Source organism: Malaclemys terrapin, chromosome 7 (assembly GCF_027887155.1).
Source record: "Malaclemys terrapin pileata isolate rMalTer1 chromosome 7, rMalTer1.hap1, whole genome shotgun sequence".
Taxonomy (NCBI): domain Eukaryota; kingdom Metazoa; phylum Chordata; order Testudines; family Emydidae; genus Malaclemys; species Malaclemys terrapin.
Genome location: NC_071511.1, coordinates 108,131,514 through 108,154,073, shown reverse-complemented (window position 1 = coordinate 108,154,073; position 22,560 = coordinate 108,131,514). Strand labels below are relative to the sequence as shown.

At 39.8% G+C, this 22,560-nt stretch overlaps 1 protein-coding gene across 1 annotated transcript in view; it reads right to left on the bottom strand.

Moving 5' to 3' along the window:
* CPXM2 (carboxypeptidase X, M14 family member 2) overlaps positions 1-22,560 on the bottom strand; it is a 116,046-nt gene that overhangs the window by 32,153 nt on the left and 61,333 nt on the right. Inside the window, exons 5-7 of the mRNA XM_054036032.1 lie at positions 14,066-14,150; positions 13,251-13,401; positions 2,999-3,087 (exon numbers count right to left, since the gene is read on the bottom strand). Of these exons, the coding sequence (XP_053892007.1) occupies positions 2,999-3,087; positions 13,251-13,401; positions 14,066-14,150 (325 nt within the window). The remainder of the gene's footprint in view (positions 1-2,998; positions 3,088-13,250; positions 13,402-14,065; positions 14,151-22,560) is intronic.

Below are 22,560 nucleotides of genomic sequence, written 5' to 3'. Positions count from 1 at the left end.
TTCTGGGGAGTGCATGCTTTTGCAAATCATTCTAACATGCTCATGTACAAACATGAATGTAACATGAAAATACTTTTTAGACTGTAGCCTAAACGCTGCTCTCAGATGCATGGAGAATGTTCACTCTGATTTCACAGAGAGCTTTGAATGCACTTTTGCACGCAAAATTTGACTATGGTAGGTGATGGGGTAAAATTCCCTGCCTTTTGTAAATAGCTTATGCATTGAAGCCTAAGATAGTGGTTCCCAAAATGTGGTCCATGGAGCACTTTCTGCCAGTCCCTTTCTAGTGTCTATGATAAACAACCAGAGTGGAAAACACATTAGTTATCTCTCTCTTCTAACATGGTCAGAAGTGAAGTAGTTAACAAAGCTGTCATTAATAAACTGCACCGTGAACACATTATCTTGAATGGGGAAATCTACATGTCTCTTAAAGCTGTTGTGCCAGGCTGTCTGTTTAAAGACTCAAAGACAATGATTAAATTCTCTAGTGTCACCAAAGGTATGTTGCAGTGATATCAGATCTCCTCCAATCACACCCCGAACCGTCTGCCTGCTTGCCAAATGACAAGAGTGCTACAAAATGAGATACTACTACACAGAAGCACCCAACTTGAGAAAGCCCAGCAGAGGACATAGTTCACAGCTGACCAGTTCACAGCCCTTACCATTGTTTAATCGCATCTTGATTTTCTCCTTATAGAAGAACTAGGGAAATAATTCTTTTTTTAAGCTGTTTTTCAAAGCTATTTCAAACCTGACCAACCTGTCTTTGTGCAATTAGTATCTAAAATGTATTTACATTTATTGTTCTTGACACTAATTATGCCAATTGAGTTTCTATTTGTCTAATCTTTGTGCTAGAAATATAGGCCATGAAATCTCTAGTGAACTAAACGTGTGACTTAGTACACAATTGCTCAGTAAAAATGAATGATGACTCATGCAGTATAAATACACTGAAGATTCAGCACTCAGATAATGATTCACATACTTCAAGTCCAAGCATATTATCTTTATATTTGAAGAGTAGGACAGGAAGAAATATTTCTTTAGCACATCCCACACCTATGTCTGGGGTGATATAAATCCAGATTCCCCCTCACCCCCATTTGAAGTTAAAGGGAGATAATTAAGGCTGGTGAATCTAAAATTAGACTGACAGTATTAGCTTTCTTTTGGTTCATGGTCATTTACATGGCATGAGCCTGCTGGTACCTATTGTGATCTCCCTTATCCCTGAGTTAATATTTATTTGCATCTACAGTGGTATTAAGCCAAAATAACTCCTTTGATTTCAGCTGAGTTACTCTCAGGGGTTCCCAAACTTGGTTTGCAGCTTGTTTAGGGTAAGCCCCTGGCAGGCCGCGAGATGTTTTGTTTACCGGAGTATCCACAGGTATGACTGCTTGCAGCTCCCAGTGGCCGTGATTTGCTGTTCCCGGCCAATGGGAGCTGTGGGAAGTGGTGGCCCAGCCCGCGCCGCTTCCTGCAGCTCCCATTGGCCGAGAATGGCGAACCGCAGCCACTGGGAGCTGCAAGCAGCCGTACCTGCAGATGCTCAGGCAAACAAAGTGTCTCACAGCCTGCCAAGGGCTTACCCTGAACAAGCCACGAACCAAGTTTGGGAAGGGGAACTCCTGACTGTAGATTTACACTGGGGTAACCGAGTAAGGAATCTGACCCTGCCTCTCTGTTTTATTCATATGATCACACAATACATTGAAATATGCCACAATTCTGTTACTCAAGAAGTCTCGGTGCACTATCAAGGAATGAGCATATTACAATGTTCAGCACTCCGGATAGTCACAAGAGCAGACTATTGAAACAACATACATGCCACCACCACTGTGGAAAAACCTGATAGGATTGGGTGGAAGGTTGACAAAGAAAGAAGCTGGACTTTTAGCCATATATTGCAGCATTTGTTTTTGTAGCCAGATAGATTTTTTCATCAAGAGACAAGTTTAAAAACACATTGACATTTCAAAGTACTGTACATTAAATGCCAATTTTAAAGCTGCAAATGTCACATAAATGTTAAATGTAAAGTTTCAAAAGCCATTTTGATGTAATAATAGTCACTACAGCAATAGAAAGGAAAATCATATTTAATATGCTGTGTTCATATTGATGTGAGCTTACAAAAATTTTAGAGAATAGCACACCAATGCACAAATCCAGATAAGACAGTATGTTCACAGCTGAAACTGTAACACAATAAAGCTCTGATTTGTAAATAATCTTTCCAGGTTTATAATATTTTATTTTGTATATCTCTCCATAAAATACCTCCTTCAATGCACACAATTTTGCTAGTGACAAAGTCTAACTATCCTTCTCTTGCAGCTTCAACTCATCACTCTTTTTTAATGTTTTCCCTGTGGCATTGGAGAGGAAAATGCTCAGCTTAAATAACTCCAAAATATTAGTACAAGTCCTTAAATATATATTTTGTATAACAGATGCATAAGCATGACACTGGATGGAAATATTAGCAGGCTGATCCACTGTCCATTGAAATCAATGAAGAGACTCCTACTGACCTCAGAGAGATCTGGATCTACCATCTGGCCAAAACATTCATGATTAGGAAAAAGCCATGTGCCTTTTAAAGTAGGTTATCATAAAAAAGAAACCTGCTTTCTGAGGTCTAGAATTTATTTCCTGTAATGGTTTATAACACACCCCAATATTCTGTCCAAAGGTAATAAATGAAAAATATCAAGTTCTGTTGATAGACATTGAATTTCCTTTGTAAGCCCTCACAAAATAACTTGGCAGAGGTATTTTTGGAAAAGACTTATCTGCAGTTAGGATAGATTTGGAAAATGCATAATTCTCAACTTCCCATAAGTTTGCCTTTCCCCTAGTATACTCCACAAAATCTAAGGGTCGACAGAGCTCAACTACCTAAAATAAGGACCCCAACACAATCACCCACCCCATGTGTATACATGCCAGAACTGAAATTGCATTCTCTGTGGCCTACCTGTCTCATTTCTTTGTAGTTGTGGTGTTTAAAATCAAGATCATCTGTGGTTGTCATTTCATTTCTTCTGTGATAATAATTATTTGGGTCTGAGAAAAGAAATTTTAAAAATTGCATATATTTATTAACCATTCCCAAAGGGAAAGATGCCAAGCACGGAGAGAAAGCGTTTTATTCTGAACGCCACTCTCCTACTCATATTTAATGAAGACTCTTTTAAGTAGCTGAAGTAAACAAACAGCAGCTTTGAAATATTACTAATTACCATACAAATCAACTCATTAAACCAAATAGGACCAAGCAGGCAGCAATATTACGGTAACTGAGACATTTGCTCTGCATTAACAACTAAAGTTTAATAGGAAAAGCAAAAAACACATTCCAGTCAGTGCTTTATAAAAGGGCAAGAGACACTAGAAAATAATCAAGGCATCAGAAAGATGTATTTAAGAAAGAATGGAAACAGCACTTCAGAGGAAAAAGCCCCAGCAAATGTTATCTTTCTACTAGAATAATTACTGTAGTTACTGTAGAGAACCAGTAGCTATTTGTTGTTATTGATGAGCATTTTCACAGATTATGCACTGCCTGCAAAATATTGGGCCTAATAAATAATGGATCCACTTTTTGTAGTAAGAATTATTTCTAGTTAAGTATTTTCTTAAACTCACTGCATAAGTTTTTGGGCTTTTTAATTTAAAATTAACAGACTATTTTCTTTACTATGTGGATATAATTTACTCTGTGTGATGTGTTCCATGAAAACATTTCTCAGCAGAAGGCAGGCCATCACATATCTAATTAAACCAACAGGATGACAATTAATAATTAGTGTCAAGCGAGAAGATGGAGGCGGAACAAAAACCTGTGCTTTCTTGCCTTTCCAGGTGAGTGCACTGACAATTCAGCTAAAGAAAAAGGTTGGATGAGCAAACCAGTTAGGAAAAAATCAGAAACACTCCCAGCTCCAGCTTTTGCTCATTCTAAGCAGTGAACCTGAACCACCATTTTTGGACGTTTCTGAAATGTTAACTGAGTTTTTCACCCACACCAGGGATTATTTTTCATTCTTATTCTGTTCTGCACTTCCATGTTCTAGTCTACACCAGCAGTGCTGAGATACTTTAAGAATTTGCTCCAGCGCTGTTGTTAGAACATTGCTATGGGAACTTCAGAAAAGTCTTGCACCTCCAAATCCTAGCCATCCAATGGAATTTGCTGTTGTCTGATGGGTCTCACTACAAAAAGACCACCTGATCTCAGTTGGCTTCCCAATTGGCTAGAATACAAAGCCAATCAGATGAGCAGATAAAAATAAGCTTAAAATAAGCTTAAATAAGCTTCAAATAAGCATCTGCATTTTCAGATTATTATTGAGACCTAACTGGGGAATAAATTCATGTAACTACCTTGACCCCAGTGGTGCTACAAGAACAATAAATATGGCACCATTTTAAACGTCACACCACAGTAATGTATCTGAAATGCAAACCACACAATCTCCTCTTCTCAGAAGAGACAGAATATGGTGTGTTTAATGTCACAGGAAATAAATCATAAAGATAAAAATAAACATCTTAAAATTGTCAGGATACTCTAGGTTTTCTCAATCATCAGATGTGAAAACATACAGTAACTGATTTTTCCCTAGTACTTAAAATTCCCTTCCTTTAAGAGAGATTTTTAAAAGCCTGGTATTTTGACCATGCATTAACTGTTTATCTACCATTCCTATGACATGGTGATGTAGATTTGGTGGGTGAAACCAAGAAAAGGCAATGGGATCTCCCATTTCCATTGAAATCCCTGAAAATGAAAATAATCCTACAAAAGGAGTATTGCACCTTTGGTTCTACTTCTAAAATGTGCACAATCTCAGATCTCTTGTGAACAAACATGAACGTTTTGCCAACCTCGATTGTCAGTCTGTTTTGACCATTGATTTTTCTGTTGCAGCAGGAATAGAGATTAGGAAAGTATAGAGCAAAATGCAGAAGACAAAAAAATAACCCCCCCCAACCAAAAACCCACTATCATCTGCTGTACATTAAGTCCACGTTGGCAACAACTATTTACCATCATGCAAACAGAAAATAAGACCCCATGCAGCTAAAACCACTGTAGCATTTCAATTGTGATTTACTTATTCATTCCTGGCATCATTTCAAACAATCCCTCCCCGTTGCAGGAAAAAGAAACCCTGAAAGTCTGTATGATTACGATGAATTCAAAAGAATGTATTGATTTTTTTCCACTGTCAACTTCCATTTAAGCCAGCACCACAGCTAATTTATAAACTGGCTGGCAAAGGTACTTTGAAAGAATAGTTTCTGACATGCTCCTACCCTCTACCACTCCCAAAGTGAAACTAGATAGGGTAAAATACAGAAATCAATTGCACTGTCAGGGGGACGGACTCGTGACCTTTTCCATCTCCAATTCTATAAGAGTATGTGTATGAGACAGAGAAAGAAATCATCTCCACAATATCGAATTCCTTCTCAGCACAAGAACATTGAAGGTTTTCCATAAATCTAAACTACTTTTATAAACACAAATACTTATAACTTTCTGCTCAGCTGTCATCCTCCCACTCTACCCCTCCCTATTTGTTAGATTTATCTCCTATTGTATCCTGTGTAGGTCTCTGGGGTAAGGACTGTCTCTTTGTTACATGTCTGTACCGTGCTTAGTACAATGGGGCCCTGAACCTTGAATGGGGTTCTTAAGTGCTACCATAGTATAAATAATAATAATGATAAGCAGAGAGTAATTATATATTTTTTAAAATTTCTAGTGTTCTTTAGGGTTTGATATAAAATGCTGTGTATGAAGAGAGTCTCACAAAGATGGGAGGGTGAAATCTTCACTCTCAAAGCAACTAACATTACCAAATGATAAGGATTCTCTTTTTTTAATTCACAGAGTTTGCATCCATCCTAATACCACATTGTCTCAACTTCGTCGACACTTCAACAAAGTTGAACTTCTCATGGAGTTTGCAGTTTGAAACCTGTACTCACACTATAGTGCCAAAGAACTTCTACAACTGCAGTTTGCTTTTTGTTCGTCCTATTAGAAAAGTTTTTCTTTATAGAGTGCTATGGCTGAGATGTTCAATACAGTCTAAAAGATTTAGACATACTCCTATTAAAATTAAAGGAAGATAGTGCCTAAATCCCTTAGACAGCTTTGAAAATCTTAGAATTACTGGGGTATTTGTGGCACCTTAGAGACTAGCACATTTATTCAGATGCATAGAATGGAACATATAGTAAGAAGCTATATATACATACATACTGTAGCGGTGCCTACTACCGGCCCCTTCACAAACTCAGTCGGAGACTGCTCCAACGTAAATGCACCAGTGCTCTTTTATTGTTTGTGCCTGTCCCCACCACCTACTATTTACATATCTTACAGACCAACACCCTGGGAGACCGCTAGCTTCTCCTGCCAGCAGGGATCTAGAGCTCCTTGCTCCTCCCTTTACTGTCTCTCCCCCTCTGCTTCCTCCCAGCCAGCTTTATATAGCAGGCTGGTCACTGAGGCCTGCAGTTGCATCCCCTCAGGTGATTAGGGTGTGGCCTCACCAGCCAGTCCTAACAATCCCCCCTTTAAGATGAGTCGGGCTAACAGGGGCCTGTTTTGGATCTCCTAGCCAGCACCCTGTTACACATACAGAGAACATGAAAAGGTGGAAGTTGCCATACCAACTGTAAGAGGCTAATTAATTAAGATGAGCTATTATCCGCAGGAGAAAAAAAACTTTTGTAGTGATAATCAAGATGGCCCATTTCAGACAGTTGACAAAAAGGTGTGAGGATACTTAACACAGGGAAATAGATTCCATTTGTGTAATGACCCAGCCACTCCCAGTCTCTATTCAAGCCAAAGTTAATGGTATCTAGTTTACATATTAATTCAAGTTCAGCAGTTTCTCACTGGAGTCTGTTTTTGAAGCTTTTCTGTTGCAAAATTGCCACTTTTAAGTCTGTTACTAAGTGACCAGAGAAGTCAGAGGTTGAAGTGTTCTCCTACTGGTTTTTGAATGTTATGATTCCTGATGTCAGATTTGTGTCCATTTATATCACATTGGTAGATGTGCAGGTGAACAAGCCCCTGATGGCGTGGCTGATGTGATTAAGTCCTATGATGGTGTTACTCGAATAGATATGTGGACAGAGTTGGCATCGGGCTTTGTTGCCAGGATAGGTTCCTGGGTTAGTGTTTTTGGTGTGTGGTGTGTGGTTGCTGGTAAGTATTTGCTTCAGGTTGGGGGGCTGTGTGTAAGCTAGGACTGGTCTGTCTCCCAAGATCTGTGAGAGTGAGAGATCATCTTTCAGGATAGGTTGTAGATTTTTGATGAGGCACTGGAGAGGTTTTAGTTGGGGGCTGAAGGTGACGGCTAGTGGCGTTCTGTTATTTTCTTTGTTGGGCCTGTGATTGGGAATGTGCACCCTGTTCCTAATGAATATGCACAAGTTTGACCTCTCTCCAGCAAATCAAACATATCATGGCCATTAAACACATCTTGAAAAAATGTACAGACAGCCACTAGAATAAATCATAAGTTTCTTTTCACGTGTTCTATTTCATTACGTTTCTGAATGCTACCATGACACGTTAAATCAACGGTGAAATCACACTCTTCAGATATATCGTGCAGATTCTTATCTCATTTGCATTACTATAAGTCAGGAGTAACTCCAGTTAATTCAATTAAATGACAACAGTGTAAAACTGGCATACACCAGAGAAGAATCAATAGCGTGACCATATTTCTCAAAGTAAAAATGGGACACCATACGGGGCTGGCCCGAGCTGCTCACCCGAATCCCCCCACAGGTCTGTCCCAAGTCCCCACCCCCCCCCCACCTCCTGCCATCCCTGCCCGAGGGTGGCTCAAGCTGCCTGGTGTTGCCACTCGCCCGAGCACCGCTGTGCATGGCTAGCATCGCACTCCCCCCCCCCCAAACATTCCTCCACATTCCATTAGGGGAGTAGAATTGGGCATTTGTCCCGTTTGCTCTTGCCAACTGGTCATCACTTGGCAAGAGCAAACAGGACAAATGCCTAGTTTTGCCAAAAAAGTCAGGACGTCTAGGACACGGCTTAAAAGCGGGACTGTCCCAGCCAAAATGAGATGCATGGTCACCCTAAGCATGAAGGCACCAGCCCACAGCAGTCATCTTTCAAACATTTTCTTTTAACTGTTAATAACAAGCACATTTAAAGTTTATTCTGGTTCTAGAAATATTACGGATTCTAGCAGCTTTCCCCATTCTAAGCATAGGAAGTACTTGCTCATAACAATATTTTATGTAACCATGAAAAGGTGGAAGGAACCATTCTGAGGGCAACCATTATATTACTCTGTGCTGATATACCTATCCCTTGATGAATATATAGGGATATACTACATAAGCTACACCCAAGTCCCTTACTGAATTTAAACTTTTTTTGATGCAGTCCCTACATAGGCAAAAATTTCCAGGAAAGCTCATTTGAATTTGCCTAAGTAAAGACTTCAGGCTTTAGCTCCACAAGGATTAAATTAAAACACAAAGGGCCAGAGTGTGACCTGACAGTGAGCAGTTACTCTCATAAATAATCCCACTGAAGTCAATGGAACTGCTTGTGTAGATGATTGCTCATCAGTAGGGTATGGGTTAGAGTTATAATATTGCACATAGTGAGTCCTTTGGTAGACTTAAGAAACAAACAAACAATCAAGCAAGAAATGTTCTGCAGCTCATTTGAAACAGCTACTGAATGAAGCATCCACTGCAAAAAAGAGCAAGCCATCAAATAGGTTATATACTTGTACCTATGGTAGTTTACGTTATTTTTACCTCTTGGATCAAATCTGAAGAATTCTGAAAATTATATCATGTCATGAATTTATTCTATTAAAAGAATCATCTATTGGGGTGATCATTCTCTGACATAGTAAATACATGAAAACCTCAATTGAATTTTTGTCTCCTCCAATATTTGGGTATTTTTGATCCTATCCAGCTTCTTTCTGCTTTATATTACCTTTGAGAAAAGACTGGAAAGAAAAGCACATCTATCCCTCTGAGGCAACTGCAAAAGACTGCATGTGTCAGTCTGTATCTGTCTAAGTAGCAACATTTTTGGAAACTAGTGAGGAAATTAAATAACCGGTGCCACCTTCATCATCTTTGACTTTTTGAAAGACTTTTTGCCATCTCTCCTTCTACACATAAATATGCCTTGCCCTCAATGAAACAGGAAATCACTTGATATGTCTGCTGAACCAGTACCTCCATAGTTGTGTAATATGTTTGTACAGTTTTCAGTAGGGCTAATGGATAGTTCAATCCTCCCTCTAGAAAGAGGGGCTGATCAAAAGTATCCTACAATACACAAAAATGCATATTATGAATATTACATGAACATTTTTATGATAAATATGAGAGCATCTTAAAAGATTCAGTTCAGATAATCATTCCCCACGTTGGCCCATAAATCAGACAACGGATCTTATAAGGAAAGATTTTCTCATGAATTTTCCAGAGATATAGACTGTAGTTTCCAGTCCTGGCTATTTCCAGGAAATGCATAAAAAGGCAAACATATTTTCAAGTTAGCTAAACTTTATAGCATCTCCTGAATGTTTGGCTTGAGTTTTGGATGAAGATTTGTATTGGTTCTTATTTTGTCTAAATTGGCCTCACAGCTCTAGTGGATCATCCTTCCTCAGTAAATTAGTGCTCATCACATTTGAAAATCAGGTTACTTATTAGGAACTCAAATAAGTACTTAAAAGGATAAATTAAATCTCTTATTATTCAAATTCTTGGCCTTAGGCACCTAAATAAGTTTCATGATTTCAACCCCCAATTGCCTTTAAGCACGAATAAGCCTTTTTATGGAATACAATAGGAGGCATGAGGATATTCAACACTTCTAGAAATCAGGAAACATAATTAGGTGCTTAGGTAAGGATTTAAAGGTAGGATTTTCAAATGCAACGAGGCCTACCTCTGCTCCCAATGAAGACAGTTCAGAGTTACACCTCTCGTAACCTTTAGCCTAGTGGTTAAGGCATTCGCATGAGATTCAACAAACATGCCGAAAATGTTCAGATGTTGTTCCACTCAGCCCAATTGCCTACTGTATAAATCCCCATCAAAATCCTAAGCCTTTTCAAACATTCCAAAAATAAGCAACCCTCCATATGTAATGTGTATTTTTCACTGGCTATGATACTGTCTGCCTTAATGTCAAAGACAAACAAAAACAGCCACTGCAGAAAATGGCCCCCATAAATAACTAACATGCAGAAGCATGTGTGACGTTGCACTCCATAATGCTTTATAGAAATATGCTTATGAGTGTAAGTATGACATAACTGGAATATGTTTTATGCTAGATATGCCATGGAACATATCTCTGCAAAGGTTATGCATCCTATTTGTATGCATGTATCATTTTTGTATTCAAAGTTATGAATATTGGATGTGTATTTGTCTGATTTTAAGTAGCCTCAGTGAAGCATTTGGTCAGCTTCTTGAGAAAAGACTATTCTCAGTAAGTGCCCAATCAAGAAACACTTAAGCTGACAATGAACTATAAGAGATGCCAATCCACATCTAAGCTTTCCTGGGAATGTGGTATTGGCCTGTAAAGTTCTGTGTCATGCATGGACATGTGACTTGTCCATGTGACTCCAAAACTCCATCTTGGAGCTGGATTCTGCATGGGGGAGGAGAGGGGTTTCCACCCACGAGAGAGACTATATATGCTCCCTCCATTTTGTCTTCAGCTGGCTCAAAAGAGAGCCTCTCCACCCAAAAGAGATGCCTGAAATAAACTGGAACAAAGGACAGTAACTACAGGGGTGTGAGTGATTGCTGGACCCAGACTAGAAGGAGGCTAGTCTGTCAAAGAAGCTTATTGGAACATCTTTGAGGGTTAGATTTACCTGCATTGTTTCCTACTGCATTAGGTTTAGACTTGCGTGTTTTATTTTATTTTGTTTGGTAATTTATTTTGTTCTGTCTGTTATTACTTGGAACCACTTAAATCCTACTTTTCGTATTTTTATAAAATCACTTTTTACTTATTAATTAACCCTGAGTATGTATTAATGGGGGGAGGGGCAAACAGCTGTGCATATCTCTCTATCAGTGTTATAGAGGGCAAACAATTTATGAGTTTACCCTGTATAAGCTTTATACAGGGTAAAATGGATTTATTTGGGGTTTGGACCCCATTCGGAGCTGGGCATCTGAGTGCTGGAGAGAGGAGCACTTCTTAAACTGTTTTTTTTAAGCCCGCAGCTTGTGGGGGACATGGTTCAGACTTGGATCTGTGTTTGCAGCAGGCAAGCGTGTCTGGCTCAAACAAGGCAAGGAACTGGAGTCCCAAGCCGGCAGGGAAAACGGGCTCAGAGGTAGTCCCAGCACATCAGGTGGCAGTTCCGAAGGGGTTTCTGTGACCCAACTCATCACAGCATGGATATAAGTAAGGACCTGACACTGTTTCCATTCTAATCCAAGATGAGAAGGAAATTAAAACTTGATCACTTCAACCAAAGTGAAGGTGAGCTTGAGTTTACAATGGGTCATATTCTGATCTCAGTTACATCATTGTCTATCGATGTAACCCATTGAAGTTAAATGAGTTACTGTGAACTGTCTCATGATGAGAAAGCAGAATTTGACCTTTGTCAATTGTAGTTTTTCCAGTATTTATAACATAGTTATTGTATTATTAAAAACATTTACTTTCTAAAGTACTACATTTTGCCTCTTTTCTTCTCTGGCTTGAATAAAGCAAGTGCAGTTTTACAGAATTGAAAATAAACGGTTGTAAGAACTTTCCACCTTTCCTGTAGCACATGTTGCTCTCCACCATGGTATCAGTGTCATCTTCATTATCCCCTGGACAACACTATGCTTGTCCCTCCTGTGCACTTGCTACTGGTTCCATGGTAATAGGAAGAACTTCTCATTTACTTCTGTCTGACATCCAGTATTTTAAAGAATGTGCCTGTAGACACACTAACCAGAGCCACATGGAATATACTTCAAATGGAAATCTGAGGTGCGCATTAGTCTCTGCTAGTCCACCAGGTTCTTTCTGCTGAACTTTAAATCAGTGGGATGACCCTACATCAACAGTGGAATTGGCGGCAGCAAGTCTCAGAACAGGAGCAGTTAAATTAGTAATGATAAGCTCTAGAAAGGCAGTTCTCTTTCTGCTTCTAGTATTTCTAAAAATACTATTCATAGCCCCCTGCAAAAAAAAAAAAAAGGGAAGACCTATCCCCAAAATACCAGAATTTAAGTTTAAAGAAAAAAAGCAGATGAAAGATTTAGAATGAGCAGTTGAAAACCGTAGAAAAGACTTGAACAAACAGATATACAAATATATATATATACAAATATCTAATTATAAACCTGACACTAGGCGATGTTATGCTAACCCATAACTGAGATATAAGCTTGAGGCATTGTGAAATTTTGAATGCCCTTTTTCTGGAATGGCCTTGACTTAGTTTCCATCTTGTATATGGTACCTAGTGTAGCACTAGATATTTTTTGCATGAGTATGATTAATGAAATATCTAGCATTTAAAAGATCTTTTGTTGACTTTCAGGATGTGTGACTTCTGTAGTCTTAAAGAAAAATGGAATAATTTGCCAACATTTTAAATTTAACAAGTGTTGATAAATTTTAAATCCAGGTTGGATTTTCCCCCCTAAAAGATATGCTCTAGTCCAAGCACAGCTATCAGACCTGAAGCAGGAATTTATTCAGGGAAGTCCTTTGGTCTATCTTATGCAGGAAGTCAGACTAGATGATCACAGTGGTCCATTCTGGCTTTAAAATCTGTGACTCTAGGCAATTCACAAGTGAGCCTTTCAATGCATCATTCTATTAACACTCTGATACATGTGCACTCAGTAAGGTTTATGAATCTGTATCTCAGCTTGAACATAAGAGCAATTCCTCATTAGATCAGATGTGTAATTTTGGTTTATTAATAATGCCCATTATACATATCTTTTAGTTGCATTTGAATAGAATTACACTGACACTTTCGTTGTAGCAGGGTAGAATGTATTTCTGTTACCTTTTACACAACTTTGATTGCCCATTCAAGAAAGATCTATTAATGCCAGGATAGGCTTTAGGACTCCTTCTGAGCTGAGTAATGTGGACTTAGCAAAGTTTGTGAGCAATCCTGCCAAATGTAACGGAGAACTGTGCTTACCTGGCAGGGGGCAGCCTAAGATTTCCAATCTCATACAGATGCTCCCTTCTTCGTACCATGACCGAGGGTTTATACGGATATAACGTGCAACAATTGGTACTGGCAGTTCATTGAGTACCGGGATCTCTTTCTCGCTGTTTCCTTCAAAAATCTATTCAGGTTCAAACATACAAAAACGTCAAGTTCAGTTCAACCGGGCTCACCGAACCTTTGGTAATAACATCTGGAACTAGATCAAACTCAAAGTTGGAATGAGATTATGCCCTGATAGGTAGGTGAGGGGAACTCAGAGATGAATTGCTCTTCAGGGAGAACATGCTCTCAGCTCAAATATTAGTGGGCCAGAGTAAAAGGGGAAAGTTTCACAGCTCCGTCTTCTCCACCGTTTCTCTCAAACAATGTGCACCCTGCGGGCATCCTCATCTGCTGTAAATCAGTGTAGTTAATTGACATCAATGGATTTACACCAGCTTAGGATCTGGCCCTTGGAGGGGACTCTGTATTTGATCTATCCCCTCCTGTGTGCAAGGAGCAGGAGGGGGCCAGTTCTTCAAAATAATAGCTGGTACCCTGCAGATCTGATACCCTGCAGATCTACACTGCCGAGTGGGTCAGGGACTGGCAGAGCTGGAGCAGGCGCACTCAGACAATGAGAAGGACTAGGGGGGATACATACATCGTTCCCCTTTTGGCCCCACAGAGCTTCTCAAGAATATATACTACTACTTGGTACATCGAAAGTCAATATGATTGTTTTTTCCCCAAGTTATGCTTTCCCACTATTCCTTGTGGCGCTCCTGTTCTGTGGTACTCACCATATCTCCAGATCCATTTTTGACAGTGATCCACGCGTGACTGTCATTGCTCACCATTACTTTATAAGATGTCACCCAGTCACTCCTAGACAGAAGGCAAAGGGTTTTGTTGTTTGTTGTGGTTTTTTTGTAAATTTATGCAAGTGTGTTTAATATAGCAACACTCATAAAACTGCTAATTATGGAAATCCCAATTGGCAAAGTAATATCAGCACTTGGCTGGTGAACTGAAATGCAGAGCTGGTTTTGGCAGACGATTTAAAAACTTAAGATAGAAATGAACAGCACAACCAAGATAATGTTCTGGGTTTCCAGGAAGAGGATCAGCCCCCCTCCTTCCCCCAGTGTCTAAACACATTCTAGCACCTTTGATGGTTTATCCAGACCATATGCATCAACTCCAGAGAATTTGCATTATCCATGAATGTTGCCCACCCCAGCCACAAAACATTTATAATTCCTATTGTTACTGTCAGTCTGGGTGAAAAAAGTAAATAAATACTCTAGGAGTAAAATCCCCTGAATTTTAAGCAACAGCATTTCCATTCAGTGGCTCATCCTACTTCTAATAACAGGCTGTTTCCATTTCCAGGTGCAAAAATTAGGGGTGCAGGAATCCTGAAAAGTTTGGTGTTTTAAGAAAGGGCATTTGAACTGAACCCTGAAGTTGGGTTCACAGCAGATGGAAAGGAACCAAACCCTACAGGTTCACAAAGAGGTATCTTGCTGAATACCCAGCAGGCTGGGCCCTAGCCAAGTGAGGATTTTGGACACTACTGCAATCTGAATAAAAAACAGGAATAATATGGTCCAAGCTCCATAGACTTGAACTTTTTAGGGGCCCTCCTCTCCACATCACCTGCAGCCAGACCCTCTCTAATTCTAGTAGCCAGCCCCAGGCCAGGACCTCCCATTCTTACCTTATGGCCCTTGTGTTACACAGCTAATCAGGAGTTTATGGAGGAGTAAGAAGCCACTGCCTCTATGCTCAAGTGAATCAGACCTACCCAGATCCTGTGGTCAATCTGATATGGAGCACAGTCCCTATTCACTGGTACTCCCTACTGTGAGGGGAGTGGAGATAGTAGAGGGGGGCAGGGAAAGGGTGAAGCATTGGCTCCAACCCCCTACTCATGGACCAGAGGAGCTAGTCAGGTGTGAGGGAGGAAGTAAGCTACACCCTTTAAGAGCAGCAGTCACTTATTTCCTTCCCAACCCCTCCTTCCTGGGTTCAAGAGCCAGCATGGATCAGGGGAGGAACCGTCTCCCAGAAAGGTATGTCTGAGTCACAGTGCCTGGCTGGAGTTATGCCTGGGATGATGTAGCTCATGAAGCTCCTTTATCTGGGGCTAAAGTCATAATTGAGTCCCTAACTAGTTCTAGGAAGTACTATGGTTTGTTGGTGGGTAGTAAGGGAGGCTGTGTAGGAGCAGGATTTTATAATTGTACTATGAGAATTAATGTATGATTTGATTTCATTCTGCCAGCCACCCTTTTTGAATAGCAGAAAGGAATAGAGACCAGAACAATCCTTATGACTGATTATGGTCACCCTTTTGTTTTAGGATAAGTTATGTCTACTATGGTTTCCTATATGTATTACAAATTAGGCACTCTGGTTAAATATACATTTCTTTGTTTTAAGGGTTAGAAAGTAAGAGACAGGATCTTGTATTGTGTCTATGTTAAGGAGATTAGAGGAACGTTGAAGGCCTGGGCCCCAATGTAAATTGTTTTGATTATAAGATTTAGGAAGGCTTAATTTACAATGCCTTTTCTTGCTCAACATAAAAACTTCTGTATACCTTTAACTGTAAAAGACTGTTTGTGTGAATGAGGAATATATGCATCAGGAAACGATAAGGTGTGAAGGCCATTGTTATAGCCAAATGGTCAAGGAAGAAGGAGTGAAGAGACTTAATGACACCATCAATGTGCATCCATAATGAAGGAATGGCAGATTGATGATCCTAAGGTGAAGACTGGCACCCCTAAGGACAATTGATTAAATCTAAACCAGGACAGGATGACCCTCTCGGAGGTGTATCGGAATGTTTACACCAATTAAGAAGTAACCGGTCAAAAACTGACACAGCAAAATCCATAGACTTCAACAGAGAAAAAAAGACTACAAAAGCAGGGTGCTTTGCCATGGAGTTTGGGTTCGTCTTGCCACACTCCAGGAGCATCAGATCGTGACTGACAAAGCCCGGCTCCCCTCTGCGACCAATCTGGCCGACCACTAGATTAATCCAGACTCTGGACTGGTAACTATAAACATCAACTGGCAGGACTCTGTGTGTATGTATGTGTGTGTGTGCATGTGTATGACTGAAAAGCATATGCTAACTGCTATATTCTCAATAAATGTGGTGTTTTTGCCTTCTCCTCTATAAAAGATCCCGTGTGCTTTGTATAGCATAACAGCTGGGTGGCAAAAGGGAGCTTCACCAGCTTTCTAGCCTTCTGAACAATCTCATCCCATGTTCACCAAACTTCTGCAAAACTGGAGACTGATGTTTTCCTCCCTCTTCCATCATGAGGTGACCTCCCAGATAATGAGTAAACCAATCCCTGCTAGCAAAAATATGATGACTTGTGGGGCCTTACGTACTACTGAGTGTATCTTACTCGTAAGAGTATTCCCATTAAAGAAAATAAGATTGTGGATGGTAGTAAGCACTTAGGGCCAGACTTACAAAAATACTTAGGTACCTACAGATGCAGATTGATGCCATGGGGATTTTCAAAAGTGCTTAGGCAGGTTAGGTGCCTGGCTCCCATTGAAAATCAGTAAGAATTAGGCTCTCAGCAGGACTTTTAAAAAGAACTCTAAGTTAGGTACCTATGTGTGTCTTGTAAATCTGTCCCCCCATGAGCATTTTCCAGACCAGTTAATTGATTTACATTTTGAATCAATATTCAGCCTTTAAAAAAAACGAACTTTGCCATTACTACTAGTTTAAACTGCAAAAACTTGGATATTATCTGAGAGACTGGATTTTTTGCTTTTGTACTTCAAAGCTGAAAAAACACCTACAAAACACACGCTGCTGCAGTATTTTTTAAATAATTGTTAAAATCCAGACACCCTAAACAGAACACTGTATTAATTTTCTGTATCTCAATGCAGAATCTCTAGAGACAGGGGATTCACTAGGATATAAGTTCTGAGAAATGCCATGCTGGCGTCTCAAGTCTTTCTGGCTTTTAAATGATATAAAACAATATAACTAGCAACTTCCGAGCTCCGTATACATTCAGTTCACTTATAGTAGCATCTCTCCTTCCCTGATTTTGTGAAATAATGTGGTGGTTGCCCTAGGAAAGCCACTGTGATCATAAATTCTACAGATTTACAGAGGCAGATTTACATCCAGCAGAGATGGAAATGAGGAATTTAGGAGACAACCTCTGTCAAAAAATAAATTTCAGTCAAAAAGTGAAAAAAAAAAGCTCAAGAGCAAAGTCCACACTTTGAAATGTGTGCACACACACACATGCACATGTACACACACACACACGCACATGTACACACACACACGAAAGGATTTATTTTTTGCTATTCTCCATGGCAACTTGTCAGGGACAGGAGGCATAACCAAAAGGTCAAGATGGGTGACCAAAAAAGGTTTTATTGCAAACCAAAGGCATCATCCTTTTCCTGCCACCTACTGCAATACACCACAGAATATTTTTATTTGGATTTTGAAAATAAAATGAGAATGAAAAATAAAAATTAGTCCTTATTCCTTGGTTTCCTTAAGGAACTGGTTTTGAATGTATTGGAAAAATGAATCAAACATTGAGTTTCTTTATGTCAAGATTCCAGATCATAGCTGAAATTCCATATAACTGAGAATGTTATAATAATACTGCAGCACAGATGTAGAATGTAAAAACCACCAGTCTATGACAGTATTAAACATCTCTTTTTGATATAATGGCAAATGTTCTGGTCCTTAACATTTTCTTTTAAAGGAACTAGCTCAATTTACTGACACAAGAAAACATGTGGAGGCTAAAATTATATTCTTGACTTAGAAGTGCTTTTATGCTACCATCTCCATTTTGATTTTCTCACTTCACACTCTTGTAAACGTCCACATTTCTACAAAAGGAAAATGGGCACTGATCAGACTTGAACCTGTAACTTCTTGGAAGTGATAACAAGTAACATGCTTCTCAGATGAAGCCTGTCAATTAAAATCCAAATGTGGCTAGATCTTACCCCCAGATACATGTGCAGCTTGAAAAGATTGTACAGGATTGGTGGTAGAAGATAAGCCAGGCTAATGTGGCAGCCCACACATCTGGTCCTCATTTAGCTGGGGTCTGTGGGTTAGGAGGTATCTGATAAACTGCAACAAATAAGCACACCTTTCCTCTTGCTCAGAGTAAGAAAGTGATTCCCTCTCTCCCACAATGTGGCTTGATCTGTCTCCCACTGACACTGTTTGCAAAATTCCCTTTAAATTAAATAATGCAGGAGCAGATGAATAATGAATTGTTCTCTACTTTCTCTGAGAAATCCTGCCACAACCAGCAAGAGTCTCTTTGTAGAGGAAACACTTGGCAACATCTCTGTTTCACCTTGCTGTACTACTTCAGGATTTAGCGCATGCACTAGACTAGACATTAGTACTGAGATTTGAAGACAATAACAATTTTAATAGCACTTCATATCAAAACTTCTCAAGGCTCTTTATAAAAGATGTATAAACATTTAACAACAGACCTTTCCCATTAAAGGGAATATAGGAATACTTTTCAGTATTTTAGGCATCTATTGCTCTTTTATAGAGAACATGCTGGAAGCGGTGCTGAATTAATTCTACAAATATCGGGATCTACAATAGTCCTGTAGTATACTAAATCACAGGTACCTATCTGCCTTGTGAACACATGAAAAGCTAATACATAGAAATTCCCTATAACAGCATCATGAAAATACTGAATTCCTTATCAAACATGTATGTGTGTGTGTGCATGTGTATGACTGTGCACAGGACAGACAGTATAAACCTTGTTGGTAGACAGTCTGCCACTAAAGGATGTACATGTTGTTTTGTTGTGTCTGCTCCATAATGTTCTAATATAGATATAGATTTAAATGCAGCTTGCATGACCCTCCCACAAACCAAAAGGCATGAAGGAAAAAGGCCTACAAATGACAAGAAAGATGGGTCTATTAGGATTAAGCTTGATTCAAGTATTTCCTACAAAAAACATTTCTTTTTTAAAGTTGTTTCTGCCAGACTGTTCTGTCTCTGTAATAACAACATATCTACAAAAGATAAAAATGGTCTACCTTTGTTGTGAAGATTTTATTATCTCTGTGTAGGTTTTATAAATCTCACAGAAGATAGACACAAAAATCAAAACACAATTGAAATGTCCTGGGCGTGGTGGATCTTTTATTGTTGATATTTAATGTTTCTATATGGTATGCATTTTATCCATCTATGGCACTTCTGTGCTCCCATTACTCTTGTATCTAAACACCTCACAACTTCTCTGTGACATAGGAAAGCGCTATTATCCCCATTTTACAATGGCAGAGAAGCTAACTGACTTGCCGTAGATCACACAGGAAGCCTGTGGCAGAGCAGGTAGCAAAACCCATGTTTCCCATCACGCTGGCTAGCACTCTGACCACTGGACTCATTTTCCTCTCTTTAAATAGGAAACATTCATATCATTCACACCACAAATCTACTGACCACATCTCAAAGTACTTTGATGCCACAAGAACAACGAGGTATCCCCTCCCTCTATGCCCCACTCCATTATAATGTGCCTACTTCTAACACATTATAAATTCCATTCCCTTTCCTTCCTCTCTCTAATTTCCCAGCCTCTCACCCCATCTTTCCTTTCTCTCATCTTCTGGCTCTTACTTTCGTACTCAGGGCCGGCTCCAGGCACCAGCTTGGCAAGCAGGTGCTTGGGGCGGCCACTCTGGAGAGGGGCGGCACGTCCAGCTGTTCGGCGGCAATTCGGCGGACGGTCCCTCACTCCCGCTCGGAGCGAAGGACCTCCTGCCGAATTGCCGCCGCAGATTGCGATCGGCCAGGTTCAATATCTAGGAGTTCCTCTTAACATTACACAACAGAACCGGTTCAAATCCTGCCCCACTTGTGGTTTACTGTCTGAATCCAGGGGTGCATTCAGGTGGATCCACCTCCTGCTTCTGGGAGTGAATGGGTAGTTCAGCGATGCTGCCACCTCTGTCGCTGCTTGTCAGCGTTGCAGTTTCTGCCGCTGTTCACTGCTGTTGCTGCTGGTGCTGGCTATGCTGCCGTGTTCTGAGGTTCCACCACTTAGCCCAGTTCTTAGCCCAGCTCAATGGGTAAAAGGGAACCTCGCTGCTGCTCCATTTGCTGCATCCTCTGTGTTGCCTTTCCCCGGAACATCATCCCCATCCAAAGTGTAAGGCTCAACCCCCAGACCAGCTTATCATTGATTTCAGCTCCAGTGATCACTAATTGCTGATCAGACTCCTGGTTTCTGTCTTTAAATGCTGGAGGGTGAAGGTCAAATGGTATCTAGGACTCCTTAAACAGAGTGCCTACCATCAGGTAAGAACACCTACACCTATCCCTATCCCCTTGCAGTTGGCTTTGGCATCAATACTCCATGCTTAGTGAGTGAGCTTCAAGTTAGGGTGATCTACCTCAGTTAAGTTCCTACTTAGTACAGTACAGCTGTATACATAGTCATACACTAAGGATAACCCAAAACAGCCATAGTTGATCATTCTGGCAAAGCAGGTCTGTCTGCTGATCACCTAGGCACAGTAGGTATGTCTATGCAAATATGGTCTGCTCCTGGAGTCTTTCTTCCAAGTTCATCAATAGATGGCAGGACAGAGCTCATTTCAACCCTAGCTTACACCAATACAGTTAATGCCAGGTGCAGAAATGGCACAGAGGCAGATCGCAAATTGTTATCTGCCTGCTTTCTAGCCAGTACATAGATCCAGAATTGTAATTGTTTGGGTTTTTTTTATTTAAACATGGGTTTAAGCGCATAAAAATATAATATAAATCTCTATAATGATGAAGAGCTAACTAAGCAACAATAAAAACTCTCGTGATCTATTCCTAATCCCTAGTGGATGCTTGTCCACATCACTGAGCCACCACACAGTTTAACACAATTCAGTATGACTGGCAGTGACTCAGGACTGAAATAGCAGTGATGTTGGAGATTAGACTACAGTACAAAGGGGGAGTTAATGCTGTCTACAATGGACTTGGCTCCAGCTGATCAAATTATTCTTTTGCTGTCATCATAATCCAATTTAACTGCATTACAAACACCAAAAATTAATGGAAAATAAAAATGGGCAAAGAACAGGTTTGCATCCTCTGTTATAGCATGCATTTTCAATCAGAGATCTCTGAAAGAAAAAACAAACATGACAAGACAAAACAGATTTTTAGGCCAGGCTGAAATTTTCCAACACCTTCTTATTAATGCCACTTTATCGAGAGAGAGATGAGGTCAGTCTTCCTCAGGCCTGAAGAGGAGCTCTGTGTAAGCTCGAAAGCTTGTCTCTCTCACCAGCATAAATTGATCCAGTACAAGATATTACCTCATCCACCTTATATCTCTAATAATCTGAGACCAACACTGCTACAACACCACTGCACATATATATATATATATGGATGACAAAAACAGCATATTGGAATTTAAGTGAACTTCTGCATCAGAAGGGAATTTGTAGTCAGAAGCAATTAAATATAAAAAAGTGTTAATATTAAAACGCCCACTATCCAACTGCTTCTCCCTATAGGCAACATTCAAAAGCTCTCAGGCTAACCACATGTGGGCCAATATGTAACCAAAATTAATTAAAATAAATATATTGAGTTTAAATCATGCAGCTTGTCAAGCAATGGGGTATTTTTTTAATAACTGAAATTTTAAAATGTTTAACTTTTAAAATAATAAAAAAATAATTGAGCTATGCTTTTGTGACCAAAAGCTTTATACTGAGTTTGGGTGAAATTCAACTTTTCAGAGAGCCTGTAACCTCATAGAGTTAGATTTATAGAAGAGCTCAGGGCCAGATTTTCAAGTGCCCCCTATTGAGACCAGATTTTCAAAAGAGCTCAGTACCCATGTAGGATCCAAATAAGAATCAGATTTGCAAAAATACTCAGCACCCAATAGCTGCCATGGTGACACTTAAGGCCAGATTTTAAAAAGAACCTAATCTCCAATGTACTGAGCTCTTTGGAAAATCTGGTATTAGGTGCTGAATTCTTTTGAAAATTTCATTCTTAGGGCTTAAGTGGGATTTAATTATTTCTGTATTCAGCCAGTTGCCCAAATTCTCTGATGCTCAAATATATCTGACACTGTTGTTGGGGCTGCAATTAATTATGAGTAATTGTATTCTGGTAGTGCCTAGAGACATCACTGATCTAGCGGTCTGAGCCTAAAGTAGAGCTGGGATTATAGTAAGAGTCACACCAAGGGTG